Source organism: Mytilus edulis, chromosome 1 (genome assembly GCF_963676685.1).
Source record: "Mytilus edulis chromosome 1, xbMytEdul2.2, whole genome shotgun sequence".
Classification (NCBI taxonomy): domain Eukaryota; kingdom Metazoa; phylum Mollusca; class Bivalvia; order Mytilida; family Mytilidae; genus Mytilus; species Mytilus edulis.
The window spans coordinates 91170770-91187334 of record NC_092344.1 but is presented as its reverse complement, the minus strand read 5'-3'; the positions used below and the strand labels follow the sequence as shown (position 1 = coordinate 91187334).

Genomic DNA, 16565 nt, shown 5'->3' with positions numbered 1-16565 from the left:
GATAGTAAAGCTACTTATATTGCAATGCAAATGCAATGATAAGATACCAATTTGATGAAGAAAAAAAAAGACACAATTGAGATTTCATTTCAACTACAAAGCATCTTCTGAAAGAATTACTGCATCTAGAAGACACTTTTCCTATTTTTATCAAAATTAATTGATCTTTTTTAATAGACAATAGAAAAATAGAATATTTATTTATAACTTCTATATAAATTATATATCTTAAACACAGAGCCTAGGCTCACACCAACAGTAAGCTATAAGGGGCCCAAAAATGACATGTGTAAAACCATTCAATTGGGAAAACCAATGGTCTAATCTATATAAAAAAAACAAGAAACACTTATGAACCACATCAACAAATGACAACTTCTGAACATCAGGTTCTTGACTTAGGATAGGTGCAAACAAATGCAGCGGGTTTAAATGTTTTACTAGGTACCAACCTTCACCCTTACTCAAAACAATTGTGTATTTTCACAACATAGAAAGACACACTATAAAGTATCTATTCAAATGTTGAATTGTTTACTTATCAACCTATAATGACACTGAAGCATTCTGTCCATCTGTAATTTTATTGAAACTGCACATGAAGCAATGAAGCTGTAGGATTTCTACTACCAGCATTCACTTGTGCCCTTTCACCCTAATTTTGCAACCAATTATTACATTTTTGTATGTTCATCTTTTTCAGACACAGTTTACGCTTATTCTCTTACACACATTACAGAGTGCTTTTACACGTTGTGATTTCCCAAAGATTGGGGAGTACATGTTGACTTTATACATGATTTCTATGTTAGTATTATTTGGTAATTTCTACATCAAATCCTATAATCTGAGACAGATGGAGAAAGCAAAGAAAGATGGGGTAAAACTATCTAATGGAAAAAGTAATGGTCATTCAAAAGGCCATACCAATGGTTATGCAAAATTAGATTGAAAATAATTGTATCTTAGCTGATAGAATGACATAAGAATGTAATATTTTACAGTTGATTTTAGAAGTTCACCATTGTTTTTCTCATTAACCATACAGGGTATTGGTATCATGTACTTCATCAACCATTATAGATATTTTTCATTAACATGATTAAGACTCTGACTAAGTAAATATGAACAAAGTGGTAACATTTTTAATTATTTATTTATGATTAAATAAAAACAAGAGGAAATGATATGATTTTCACTCATGAGTCATCTGTAAAATTGTTATTCTCTTCATTGAAATTAAAACAAATTAATTTAATATTTGCACTTTATTTGTCACAAAAATCTTCTTGATTTTGGAAGAGTTTACTAGAAACCCTTTAGGTCTATTTAACGTGGTAGATTCATCTCAATTTAAAATAAGATTTAATCAAATCACTTATTTATAAGAATTTGTTAAAATTGTCAAAGATTGAACAAGTGTGTCCATCAGTAAACAAAGGGACATAATTTCAAAGGGACATAATTATAAAGGGACATAATTCTAGAACTTGTTCTTAAACCAGCAGTTATAGACAGCAAGTTACAAAGATTTCATTGATTTAAAACACTTAGTCAAAGAAGTTGAAGAGAAAATCACACTTAGTCAGAGAAGTTGAAGAGAAAATCAATGAAAAATATATATTTCTGCTCCATTAGAATTATTTCTGTTTTAATTGTGCAATTTCCGAATCATTACTGTTTAAGTAGATTTTAAATTTGCATTTTTCTGCATAATAATTCTACATTTTGCATTTTCTACTCTGCATAATTTTTTTCACATATTTAAAACATTTTGCTGTTTTCCTGTCTGCCAAAGCTGTCCAACCATAAATGATAATAACATAATTTCAACACATATTTATCAAAGGGAAGTGTCCAGTATATACCAAAAGTTTGAGTGTAAAATTAATGAATTCTAATTAGCACTGTCAGTTATGTCATTTTCAATTCTTACTATTGTATGAGTAGAAATTTGTTTATTACATTTGTTATTGTATATCTTTATATTATGTATATTATCTTTGTTAAAAAATGTTCTGATCAAATGCTAAAGGTTTTTAAAATAAAACATGTTAAACTGAAGAAGGAGTATTTTATTTAAACAAAAATAGCAGTAGTTTTAGTTCTTTTCAAAAACAATGAAAACTTAGGGACAATAGTGCCATATATTTATCATAAAAAACTCTTATTGCCATATAAAAACCATCTGTAGTGATAACAAAAAGTCTTATTTGAGTTTGAAAACAACAAAGGTCACACTTTTTTTTTTAGAAGTTTGGGTTTCCAGATTTTCAGTGTGATATATATGATTGTCATATTAATCAAAACAAAATAATCAGTGATAGTTAAATTCTGTAATTTTTTGTAAAAATGTATTGTATATTGGCTAATTTTGTAGAAATCATTTGTTCTATTATCATGATCATCTACCTTAATTTATTACTGGTTAATGAAGAAATATACATATTAATGAATATTCATGTCAAACATATATCATGTAATTTATTTATTGTTGTTGTTGTCTTACAAATAGTGTGCCTTTTTCAAGAACATGCTATATTTGACTGAGCATGCAACCAAGTCCCATGGTTTTGTATTGGTTGTTTTTACTTAAGTATTTTGTTCTTCCGTGCATTCCTTTTACCTCCCACCACCAAAATGAATGTTTGTGCTATTGCCATCACTTGCTGTTAGTCACTTGTTTTTATCAATCAATCATTCATTCAGTTTTTACTAGTTTTTTTCTAGTGACATTTTTTTGTAAACCACTTAAAATATATAAAAGACTAATGTTTTGAGACCCTCTACAAATGTAAAATGATTATATTTTGAATTTTCTATTTATATTTACTTTATGAAAAGATCAGCAAAGCCAGGAAATAACAAATTTATGCTAGAAAAGATATATTTTACCTACTTTTTTAACACACAGTCTAACCAAATATAAAGTGGCTTCCTGAACCAATTTGGTATTTAAATAATAAAAATATCTGAAAAGCAACTTTTGTAAGTGTATATTTTTATTTTAGATACTTAGGTAAACAAAGGTAAACAAAATTAAATTTCAAAAGATTTTTTAGAATCATTATGGCAGATTTTTTAAATTTTAGTATCAAAACTTATAAATGATACCAGGCTTATAATTACTTATGAAATATTATATCAGATACTGTAGAAAGATGCTTTTATACTTTCTATTCTGAGACTTAATCCTTTGCTATATTTTTTTGTCCATATAAAAACTTTCATATCAAAGACTCAATATTGGCTTTATTTCTGCTTATTTTTAGACTTACAATTTGTTTTATAAGAACTTCATGACTTGATAAGATAGTAGTCCTCAGTGTACACTTGAGTACAACAGTCATAAAAAATAAATGCTAAAAGGCTGACCATATACATTTCCAAAAGAAAATTGTGTTACAATTTATTGTCAGGATTTTTCACCTTTAATATATTATTAGTAAGAAATAATTGACTAATACATGACATTATTCCTCTATAACTGTGTGTATGGTCAGTGATAAGGCATTATTTCCCTAATCTTTGATCTCTTTATGATTTATATGCTTTTTTATTTGAATATTTTTTATATTGATTATTGTACAAATGTGTGTATATGATTTGTTTCTATTTATAGTTGTTCAATTATGATTTTGTTTATTTCCCTTAAGAATGATTTATTTATGATTTAGACATCAGGTTTTCAAAGTATGACTGTGTAACTTTGTTACAAATGTTGTATATAAGCATTTGCATTATTTGAAATAGCAAAATTGAAAGTTTTCAAAATAATTTATGACATATTTTTATTAGTCCCCTACCAATGAAGTCACACAGGACTTTAGGTTTGCACTCTGTCCGTCTGTCTGTCTGTCCATCCGTCAGTCTGGTAAATCAGCTTTCCACACTTTTTTTCTTCGTTCTTAAAGATATTGATTTAATATTCGTTATATGGTTTTATTATGACAAGTTATAGATCAAGTTGGAATATTATTGTTTCATTCTGATGATTTAGTCCAAAGTTGTGGTCCATTAAAAAAAATCCATATCTAATGTTAGAATACTTAAAGATATTTTTTTCTTCGTTCTTAAAGATATTGATTTAATATTCGTTATATGGTTTTATTATGACAAGTTATAGATCAAGTTGGAATATTATTGTTTCATTCTGATGATTTAGTCCAAAGTTTTGGTCCATTAAAAAAAATTCATATCTAATGTTAGAATACTTTGCTGCGGAACCGTAGCTCTTAGGTCCTTATGATATTTTTAGCTCACCTGGCCCAAAGGGCCAAGTGAGCTTTTCCCATCACTTGGCGTCCGTCGTCCGTCGTCCGTCGTCTGTCGTCCGTCGTCTGTTGTCCGTCGTCGTCCGGCGTCGTTAACTTTTACAAAAATCTTCTCCTCTGAAACTACTGGGCCAAATTACACCAAACTTGGCCAAAATCATCATTGGGGTATCTAGTTTAAAAAATGTGTCCAGTGACCCGGCCAACCATCCAAGATGGCCGCCATGGCTAAAAATAGAACATAGGGGTAAAATGCAGTTTTTGGCTTATAACTCAAAAACCAAAGCATTTAGAGCAAATCTGACATGGGGTAATATTGTTTATCAGGTCAAGATCTATCTGCCCTGAAATTTTCAGATAAATCGGATAACCTGTTGTTGGGTTGCTGCCCCTGAATTAGTAATTTTAAGGAAATTTTGCTGTTTTTGGTTATTATCTTGAATATTATTATAGATAGAGATAAACTGTAAACAGCAATAATGTTCAGCAAAGTAATATTTACAAATAAGTCAAATGACCGAAATGGTCAGTTGACCCCTTTAGGAGTTATTGCCCTTTATAGTCAATTTTTAACCATTTTTCGTAAATCTTAGTGATCTTTTACAAAAATCTTCTCCTCTGAAACTACTTGGCGAAATCAATCCAAACTTGGCCACAACCATCTTTGGGGTATGTAGTTTGAAAAATGTGTCCAGCGACCCAGCCATCCAATCAAGATGGCCGCCATGGCTAAAAATAGAACCTTGGGTAAAATGCAGTTTTTGGCTTATAACTAAAAAACCAAAGCATTTAGAGTAAATCTGACATAGGTAAATTTGTTTATCAGGTCAAGATCTACCTGCCCTGAAATTTTCAGATGAATTGGACAACCCGGTTTTGGGTTGCTGCCCCAGAATAAGTAATTTTAATGAAATTTTGCTGTTTTTGGTTATTATCTTGAATATTATTATAGATAGAGATAAACTGTAAACAGCAATAATGTTCAGCAAAAAAAGATTTACAAATAAGTCAACATGACCGAAATGGTCAGTTGACCCCTTTAGGAGTTATTGCCCTTAATAGTCAATTTTTAACCATTTTTCGTAAATCTTAGTAATCTTTTACATCTTCTCCTCTGAAACTACTTGGCCAAATTACACCAAACTTGGCCAAAATCATCATTGGGGTATCTTGTTTAAAAATGTGTCCGGTGACCCGGCCAACCATCCAGGATGGCCGCCATGGCTAAAAATAGAACATAGGGGTAAAATGCAGTTTTGGGCTTATAACTCAAAAACCAAAGCATTTAGAGCAAATCTGACAAGGGGTAAAATTGTGTAACAGGTCACGATCTATCTGCCCTGAAATTTTCAGATAAATCGGATAACCTGTTGTTGAGTTGCTGCCCCTGAATTAGTAATTTTAAGGAAATTTTGCTGTTTTTGGTTATTATCTTGAATATTGTTATAGATAGAGATAACTTGTAAACAGCAATAATGTTCAGCTAAGTAAGATCTAGAAATAAGTCAACATGACCAAAATCGTCAGTTGACCCCTTAAGGAGTTGTTGCCCATTTTATTCAATTTTTAACAATTTTCACTAATTTGGTAAATTTTTGTAAATTTTTACAAAATATTTTTCACTGTATCTAAAGGTCCAAGTTTATTATAGATAGAGAAAATCCTAAGTACCAAGAATGTTCAGTAAAGTAAGATCTACAAACACATCACTATCAGCAAAACACAATTTTGTCATGAATCCATCTGTGTCCTTTGTTTAATATGCACATAGACCAAGGTGAGCGACACAGGCTCTTTAGAGCCTCTAGTTTGACTATTTGCGGACTATAGAGCTACGGATTTTTCCTATTTCGAAACATTCGGAATTGCGACCCAGACTCAGGCGCACTTATTTCCCAAAAATTTATTGTTTATTTGTTGTTTTTTTTGTCTTGTTTGATAGTTTTTTTTAGAAAATATAAGAAATTGAAACCAATATTAATACTATAGTATTGATACTTTGAAAATGTCAAAACTGATTTATATATAGAAATGATCATTGAAATTATAAAGATATTTAAATCTCATAAATGTGATAACTCAGAACAAATAGTGCTTGTTATATTGTCACTGTTGCTTTAATATGAAGAAGCCCAAAAGTACTGTTCTTTTGTGATTATGTTTGTTTTCAGTGTCATGTTTTGTTATTTGATTTATAAAAGCTGATTTTTTTATTAAATATGTTTGTAAGAATTTTATGTATAATGTCTAATTTTGACTGGGATATTTTTCAATATTTTGAATTATAGAAAGAGTGAAGTAAGGCTGAAATCAGTATGTGAACACATTATCAGTGACATATTTAAAATTTGTAGATTCTTTGAATTTTCGATTTTGATATTTTGGCTATCCTCATTAAAGAAATTTATATTAAAAAATATTTGATGAGGACCAAAGTTGTTAGTCAATAGTGGTTAAAAGAAATGAAAAATAGTTTTCTTTAAAGAAAGGTCTACTATTATTACTTCTTACTTCATCTTTAACATTTGAATTACTTTATATAGAATCACAAACTTAACATGTAAATTTTCTAATTGACTTTCTATTTCTGTATCATGCTGTTAAAAGCCAAAGTATGTTATTGTTAAATAATTCAGAAACCATTTATAAGTATTTCATAATTATTTTTTCGCAAAAAAAAGAAATTTACTATGAAAACTACATGTCGTTTTCATTGCATTTTTGAAATATTCAATGTAAATACGGGCAAACATTTAACATTATTGCATAACATTTTTTATGGTTTATTTATTTGAATCGATTTGTTTAGGTTGAAACAAAATAATACTTTATAGTACCTATTTAAACAATTTGTAGTCTTTTTATATCTGATTGCATACACTATATCTATATCTAGCAAAAATAAAAGTAGAATGAAAAATGTTGGTTGTTGTTGACTTTGTTTTCATTATCTTTTTGTCCATACACAATGTTGGTTTGGGCGTATGAAATTTGCGCCAATTTAAAAAAATGTCCTTCTTTTATTTGCGCCGATTTCGTTTTTAGCACTCAAACTTGGCCGCAATCATCATTGGGGTATCTAGTTTAAAAAATGTGTCCTGTGACCCGACCAACCAACCAAAATGGCCACCGTGGCTAAAAATAGGACATAGGGGTAAAATGTAGATTTTGGCTTAAAACCAAAGCATTTAGAGCAAATCAGACAAGTGGTTAAATTGTTTATCAAGTCAATATCTAGCTGCCCTGAAATTTTCAGATGAATTGGACAGCTGGTTGTTGGGTTGCTGCCCCCAAATTGGTAATTTTAAGATATTTTGCCATTTTTATACGACCGCAAAAATTTTAATCTTTTTGTCGTATATTGCTATCACGTTGGCGTCGTCATCGTCGTCCAAATACTTTTAGTTTTCGCACTCTAACTTTAGTAAAAGTGAATAGAAATCAATGAAATTTTAACACAAGGTTTATGACCACAAAAGGAAGGTTGGGATTGATTTTGGGAGTTTTGGTCCCAACATTTTAGGAATTGGGGGCCAAAAAGGGCCCAAATAAGCATTTTTTTGGTTTTCGCACTATAACTTTAGTTTAAGTGAATAGAAATCTATGAAATTTTGACAAAAGGTTTATGACCACAAAAGGAAGGTTGGGATTGATTTTGGGAGTTATGGTTCCAACAGTTTGGGAATTGAGGGCCCAAATAAGCATTATTCTTGGTTTTCGCACAATAACTTTGGTATAAGTAAATAGAAATCAATGAAATTTTTACACAAGGTTTATGACCACAAAAGGAAGGTTGGGATTGATTTTTGGAGTTGAGGTCACAACAGTTTATGAATTGGGGGCCAAAAAGGGGCCCAAATAAGCATTATTTTTGGTTTTTGCACCATAACTTTAGTATAAGTAAATAGAAATCTATGAAATTTAAACACAAGGTTTATGACCATAAAAGGAAGGTTGGGTTTGATTTTGGGAGTTTTGGTCCTAACAGTTTAGGAATAAGGGGCCCAAAGGGTCCAAAATTGAACTTTGTGTGATTTCATCAAAAATTGAATAATTGGGGTTCTTTGATATGCCGAATCTAACTATGTATGTAGATTCTTAATTTGTTGTCCCGTTTTCAAATTGGTCTACATTAAGGTCCAAAGGGTCCAAAATTAAACTTAGTTTGATTTTAACAAAAATTGAATCCTTGGGGTTCTTTGATAAGCTGAATTTAAAAATGTACTTAGATTTTTAATTATTGGCCTAGTTTTCAAGTTGGTCCAAATGGGGGTCCAAAATTAAACTTTGTTTGATTTCATCAAAAATTGAATAAATGGGTTCTTTGATATGCCAAATCTAACTGTGTATGTAGATTCTTAATTTTTGGTCCAGTTTTCAAATTGGTCTACATTAAGGTCCAAAGGGTCCAAAATTAAACTAAGTTTAATTTTAACAAAAATTAAATACTTGGGCTTATTTGATATGCTTTATCTAAATATGTACTTTAATTTTTGATTATGGGCCCAGTTTTCAAGTTGGTCCAAATCCGGATTCCATATCAAGTATTGTGCAATAGCAAGAAATTTTCAATTGCACAGTATTGCACAATAGCAAGAAATATCTAATTGCACAATATTGTGCAATAGCAATTAATTTTCAATTGGAGTTATCTTTCTTTGTATAGAATAGTAGTTGATAATATATGTTGGAAATTTGCCAGACATGACTATGATGTCATTTTCTGTTTTTATTTGCCAATAACTTTATGTAAATAACTTCATTGGAAATTTGCCAATATAAAATGTTGCTGATGAAGCTTTTTTTCCTTATCTTATCTAAAATGTTTTTAGATAATGTATGTTGGACATTTGCCAGACATGACTATGATGTCATTTTCTATTTTTATTTGCCAATAACATTATGTAAATAACTTCATTGGAAATTTGCCAATATAAAATGTTGCTGATGATTTTTTTTTTATTGTTTTATACAATAAACAATGTATATTCACTTTTACTACTAACCAATCTTTACCATTCAGTGATAACGAGCACTTTATTTTACATTTTAATATTTTATGATGTATTTAAAAGAGTAGTTATTGTTGCAAACTCCATTAGAAATTTGAATTGATATCAGTTTTGGAAAAAGGGAAACGGGGATGTGAAAAAAAAGGGGGGGGGGGTTAAATTTTTCTCATTTCAGATTTCGTAAATAAAAAGAAAATTTCTTCAAACATTTTTTTGAGAGGATTAATATTCAACAGCATAGTGAATTGCTCAAAGGCAAACAAAAACTTTTAAGTTCATTAGACCACATTCATTCTGTGTCAGAAACCTATGCTGTGTCAACTATTTAATTTTAGATTTAAAAAGTTTGAAGAAGAAATCTTTAATTGATTTGTAAAATCTTGACATTTGTTTTGTGTAAAAAAAAAACCCATGTAATGTCAAAAATTTGATCACAATCCAAATTCAGAGCTGTATCATGCTTGAATGTTTTGTCCATACTTGCCCCAACTGTTCAGGGTTCGACCTCTGCGGTCGTATAAAGCTGCGCCCTGCGGAGCACCTGGTTGGCTATTATCTTGAATACTATTATAGATAGAGATAAACTATAAACAGCAATAATGTTAAGCAGAGTAAGATCTACAAATGAGTCAACATGATCAAAATGGTCAGTTGAACTCTTAAGGAGTTATTGCCCTTTATAGTCAATTCTTAACAATTTTCATTAATTTTGTAAACTTTGTAAATTTTTACAAAATATTTTTCTCTTTTAGGAAAGGGCCAAGTTTAACATAGATAGAGAAACTGTAAGTAGCAAGAATGTTCATTAAAGTAAGATCTACAAACACATCACCATCACCAAAACACAATTTTGTCATGAATTCATTTGTAAAATCTGGTTATAAATGTTGTTCACTTAGGTTTAAGTTAATTTTGATTCATATTGTTCTGGAACTTCGTTTTAACATGATGGACATGTTGCACACTGAAACGAGCTGAGTAGTCAATTCTTTAATCATCAATGGCCATAATTATTGGAAGGACAGTTTCCTGAAACACATAACCTTGTGTCAGATGATCGAAAAACAGAGCCAACATAACCTTGTGTCAGATGATCAAAACACAGAGCCAACATAACCTTGTGTCAGATGATCGAAAGACAGAGCCAACATAACCTTGTGTCAGATGATCAAAACACAGAGCCAACATAACCTTGTGTCAGATGATCAAAACACAGAGCCAACATAACCTTGTGTCAGATGATCAAAACACAGAGCCAACATAACCTTGTGTCAGATGATCGAAAGACAGAGCCAACATAACCTTGTGTCAGATGATCAAAACACAGAGCCAACATAACCTTGTGTCAGATGATTGAAAGACAGAGCCAACATAACCTTGTGTCAGATGATCGAAAGACAGAGCCAACATAACCTTGTGTCAGATGATCAAAACACAGAGCCAACATAACCTTGTGTCAGATGATCGAAAGACAGAGCCAACATAACCTTGTGTCAGATGATCAAAACACAGAGCCAACATAACCTTGTGTCAGATGATCGAAAGACAGAGCCAACATAACCTTGTGTCAGATGATCAAAACACAGAGCCAACATAACCTTGTGTCAGATGATCAAAACACAGAGCCAACATAACCTTGTGTCAGATGATCGAAAGACAGAGCCAACATAACCTTGTGTCTGATGATCGAAAGACAGAGCCAACATAACCTTGTGTCAGATGATCGAAACACAGAGCCAACATAACCTTTTGTCAGATGATCAAAACACAGAGCCAACATAACCTTGTGTCAGATGATCGAAAGACAGAGCCAACATAACCTTGTGTCAGATGATCAAAACACAGAGCCAACATAACCTTGTGTCAGATGATCGAAAGACAGAGCCAACATAACCTTGTGTCAGATGATCGAAAGACAGAGCCAACATAACCTTGTGTCAGATGATCGAAAGACAGAGCCAACATAACCTTTTGTCAGATGATCGAAAGACAGAGCCAACATAACCTTGTGTCAGATGATCAAAAGACAGAGCCAACATAACCTTGTGTCAGATGATCGAAAGACAGAGCCAACATAACCTTGTGTCAGATGATCGAAAGACAGAGCCAACATAACCTTGTGTCTGATGATCAAAACACAGAGCCAACATAACCTTTTGTCAGATGATCGAAAGACAGAGCCAACATAACCTTGTGTCAGATGATCAAAACACAGAGCCAACATAACCTTGTGTCATATGATCAAACCACAGCCAACATAACTTTGTGTCAGATGATCAAAACACAGAGCCAACATAACCTTGTGTCAGATGATCAAAACACAGAGCCAGCATAACCTTGTGTCAGATAATCGAAAGACAGAGCCAACATAACCTTGTGTCTGATGATCAAAACACAGAGCCAACATAACCTTGTGTCAGATGATCAAAACACAGAGCCAACATAACCTTGTGTCTGATGATCGAAAGACAGAGGCTAAAGAACAACGGGTATGGACAAGAAAAAAGTCTGGAGATGTATCTAGTAGGCCTTCTTCCACTTCCCCGTGGTGAGCAGGGGACAACAGTAACATACATGTTATGATTGACAACGGAAGAGGTCTATAATGATAAATGAAAAATAACATGACTTGGATGGAGAGTTGTCTCATTGGCACGGCATACCACTTCTTATATCTATTCACCTGTAATTTACCTGTAACAAAATCGGTGCAAATGAAGAAGAAAAAAAGCGCAAATGAAAGAAAAAATCCGGGCAAATGAAATGCAGATCGGCGCAAATGCAAAACGCCAGTTGGATTGAACATACTCTACCTGTGGATATTATATTTATAAACAATATTTTTTGTGTCTCTTCTATCCATCCAAACTATCAAATGCTAAAGAATGTAACTTAATAATATTGACATCACTCAAATGACATAAACCTTGTATTACCAAGTCACATATCAAGCAATTTAGGTAAATAGCAGTTTTTATAACCCCATCAAAGACCGGATATATTATGGTATACCCGGTACCAATGTCCATAGTTGCCAACTCACATGATATTCACATGTAATACATGCTTTTTTAACATTAACACATGGAGTTTACTGCTTTTTGGCACTTGACATGCCATCCATCCATCTCAACACTTTGTTCATGTAATTTTAACACAACACTGACAGAAGAAAGTGCCCTTTCAATTTTGTTCCAGAGGGACAGGACTTTAACCATATGAATCAAAGCATTTTTTCACATGTTCTTCACTTGAACTTGTTTCTTGGATTGTCCTTTCAGAATTACTAAACTTTTATCATTTGAACTAAAGCAGTTTTTCACATTTATTGCACGAACTTCAGTATGTCTTGATTGGCTTTCTTTAAACTTAGCATTATTTTGGGGATTGATAAAATAAAGTTCACTTTTGTTCACTTTTTTCTGGTTTGTCCTTCCAGAATTATGGGACTTCAATTGTGAGTACTGCTAGGCAAAGAGGGCATTGATGTCAACTCTTGTCTGTATGCCCTGAAATTGGTTTCTATTTTGACACTTTACTTTTTCCTCAACCAAAATGTAATGAAACTTATATACCATGTTTATAACCACCAAACACAAACAATTGCTGAATTTGCTGTTTTTGCCATCTTATTTGAACCAGCCTCAATAAAATCTTCTGAAACTTATACATATACTATGCTTATTACCACAAAACACATCCCTAGTTTGAATTTAGGTGGCATCACTGTCACTATTCTTGTGTTTTGCCTCTTCAAAAAAGGGAAAAAGACAAATTTTCTGCTTTGTTCAGAGTTGTGCTGCTTTATGACTGGCAAAAGTTCTTTTTTACGCACATTCACTGTGGTATCTTGTGTGTACTGAGCAAATGTTTCATTTCTGATCTCAAAAGTTTTACATAGTTCAGTTTTCTCATTTATTTTAAAATATGCAAACATTTGTTACCTGGAAACCTAGTTTCAAAGAAAACAAAACATCAATAGTTTGAATCAGTACATCGACTCTTGCATATTTACAGAGTGATGCCATATTTCCCATGGACATACTCTTCTTTTATTTAAATGTCATATTTTAGCTGTAGTATGGTTGGATCAAATTACTACAAAATGAAGAACATTTTAATGGATTGGTTAATATAGACTTGCTTTGACAATACTTAGTATTCTGATTTATCACTCTTGTTATCAGACTTTTAACAGGTACATTTGACATTTGCATTAGGGTAGCCTCAGGCATGTTAAATCTACAGAACTAATTAATTTGCTACTAAATATTCCAAAGTTTTTGTTGAACTATTTTAATATGCACTTTAAGGCCGTATCATGTGGTCTCCACACATGTGCTTATTCAAAATGCTCTGATACAATATGCATGGAAACAAGGAATAAACAAACTGACACTTCAATCACTTCAACCTGCATTGAACTCTCCTAGATGCATCCTTACACAAGTTAAGGATTTGTAGGCAACATTTCAAAAATATATAAGAATTTACCATATAGCTTTTGGTGGTCAGCAACCTTGTTCATCCAACATCAGTGAATGGTTTTCTTAGTTTGACCCAAGAAGGAACTTGTTACTGAGAGTGAGACTGTTTTACTTCACAATTGAATGCATACTTACAGGATGCAAAGTAATTTACTCAGACATCAAAAACTGAAATAAGGCCAGATTATATTTGAACCATATGCTATCATGTTGTTGCTTACATCCACATCATTTGGTCTATTGTTAATTCTATAATTCAGAAATTATTGCAAGGTTTGTATTAATGAGAATATAATGGGACTGAGTATTGTAATGACAACAACTCATATTCTTATATCTGATATATATATCTGTATATTCTCTAAAATCCATCCCTGCACATACTGTGTGATGAATTTCAGATTTATCACTTATCAACTTCTTTTTTCTACATAGAATGATTGTATGAAATATTGGTAACATTTCTTTCAGAAACCAAAATTTAAGGATCAAGGTTCATGTGCACATGGTATACTGTTTGAAAAAGTTAAATTCACAAAAAAATGGAAAGTCCCCAATCAAATGGCAAAACCAAAAGCCCAAACGAACAGACAACAACTGTCACACTCCTGACCCGGCACAGACACCTACCCATGCAGAAATGGGTGGACTGAACCTTTACAGCCAGCTAAAACTCTCACCTGCATGACAGTCCCACCATATTCCACCACACTGACTATGACGCATGAATAAAACAAACAGACACAACAGGCAAAAACTTACTGTTTACTAAATACTCATAGTACGAATATTGCTAGTGAGCCTCACAGTTTGACTTGTTCACTTTTAGCCAACCTTCTCCCTTGGCTTATGGTCGAATCTTCCATTTTTCACCTAGGACATGCCAAATTTTTGCTTTATATTGCTCATGTCAGTCTGAAAATTGAAGTTGACATAAATAGTCAACTCTGAAATCAATATCTTTAAGGCATGCTAAAATAACACCTGTTTCTTTTAAAAGTGGTCTTTTTTTTTAAGGCAAAAAAATAAAAACTATGTTTATTAAACATTTTTATTTAACATCACCTGGTGTTAAATAAATATCATGTGTAACATACTCTGAGGTAGTTTAGAGTTATCTCCCATGGTACAACTCAAATTATGAATTACATTAAAATATTGCAATGAACACAACCAGTTTTAAATGAGTGAAATGAAATAACAATGAAACTACCTGTTTTGTTAAATACAAACAATAAATTACCCAGAACTATTTCTTAGCACTGCATTCATGGGATTTTAATCGCTGATAATAATTTAGTATCACAAAAAATATTTACATGCAATGAGTATTGAATTTTGTTTGCTAACAAATAATTGTCAATTTATAACCTTAAATTAACATTTGAAATTAAAAATCTTAAGAAAACAAAAAAAATATAATGCCTTCTTGACATACATGATGAATACATATTTTATTCACCTAAATATTGACTGTACATTTTACATGTTATGACTCTCTAATATTTTTAATGCCAGATATTCTCAATATGGATTTAAGATCAAATTTTGATTATTATAATGTGATTGATATGTGTATGAAGCCAGTGATGACCCATTCATCATAATAAGACAGTTTGTAAACAAAAAAATAGAAGAATGACCAGAGAATGGTCCAGGCAATCTTTATACCAAATCCTCATATTTATTTTGTGAAAGTTCAAAGATTTAAACTTGTTTGCTCTATGAAATATGGTGGAAGTCAAAATTATAAAAACATAAATCAAATAATTAAAGATTAGGGAGTAATTTTGATCAAATTTTAACTTGAGCATTTGAAAAACAACTTTTTTTAAAAGGGTCATAAGATATACTAGGGATGTAAAAATATATACTATGACTGTATGTACCCCATTCTCAGATTCTTACAAAAACATAAACAAATAAACAAACATAAAAAACATAAAACAAATTGTTTATCTTGAACATCACAGTTGACATTTAAAATAGAGATTTTCATGTACTACAAACTTAACAAGGAGAGTTTACATAGGTAAAAAATTAAACACTGAACAAATTCTATATTTTTTTAGTTGCTTTAGAAGTGAATAACAAAACAGAAAAACATATCTATGTAAACAGCAACTCATAAAAATTGGATCAATTACATAAAATGGATACATGTATTTGTCATTTTTTTTTGGTAGAACTGAATTAGAGTGGATTTTTTTTTATATTATTGTTAAATAATTTGCTTGCAAAAATAGCACATATAACTCATAAATATATGTCAGGAAACACCACCAGTGTTTTTATGACATTTTTTATGACGTTTCATGTTAAATATACCTAATAACAAAATTGTTGTCATACCTAGAAGTTGTCTCCCTTTTCCAAATATTTTTAAATTTAAAAACAATCAGGGAAATTGAAATGAAAAACTAAATAGGATAACAAAAACAAGGATTTTCTGTTTGATCAAGCATGCTTTAAGTCTACACTGTACACATTATGGAATACATTTACAATACATGTATATTGCACATATCAACACAATAGAAAGACAATCAATTAGGAATGATAAATGAATAGTATCACAAATAGAATGAGCATTTGAATGGTGCAATAACAGGTGCTTGCTCTGGAATATGGGATATCTGTTGGTCTCTCTGTCCTGTCATAACCATACTTCTCTGCTAACTTGGAGTATAAGTTAGGACTGCAAAATAAAAAACGAAACAAATTATGTATGTATATCTTTATTCAAAATATATGGAAGGAACTTTGAAATAGTTCATACATTTATTAAAAAT

At 31.4% G+C, this 16565-nt stretch overlaps 2 protein-coding genes across 3 annotated transcripts in view; one reads left to right on the top strand and one right to left on the bottom strand.

Annotated features, from left to right (window-relative positions):
• Positions 1-3205, top strand: part of LOC139494649 (very long chain fatty acid elongase 5-like) — a 31019-nt gene extending 27814 nt beyond the window's left edge. For both annotated transcript variants that reach the window (XM_071282813.1, XM_071282819.1), the window contains exon 7: positions 704-3205. In XM_071282813.1, coding sequence (XP_071138914.1) covers positions 704-952 — 249 coding nt within the window. In that variant the 3' untranslated portion in view covers positions 953-3205. The remainder of the gene's footprint in view (positions 1-703) is intronic.
• An 11605-nt stretch (positions 3206-14810) lies between these two features.
• LOC139494608 (metalloprotease TIKI1-like) overlaps positions 14811-16565 on the bottom strand; it is a 32206-nt gene continuing 30451 nt past the window's right edge. Inside the window, exon 7 of the mRNA XM_071282768.1 lies at positions 14811-16471. Within this exon, the coding sequence (XP_071138869.1) occupies positions 16324-16471 (148 nt within the window). The 3' untranslated portion in view covers positions 14811-16323. The remainder of the gene's footprint in view (positions 16472-16565) is intronic.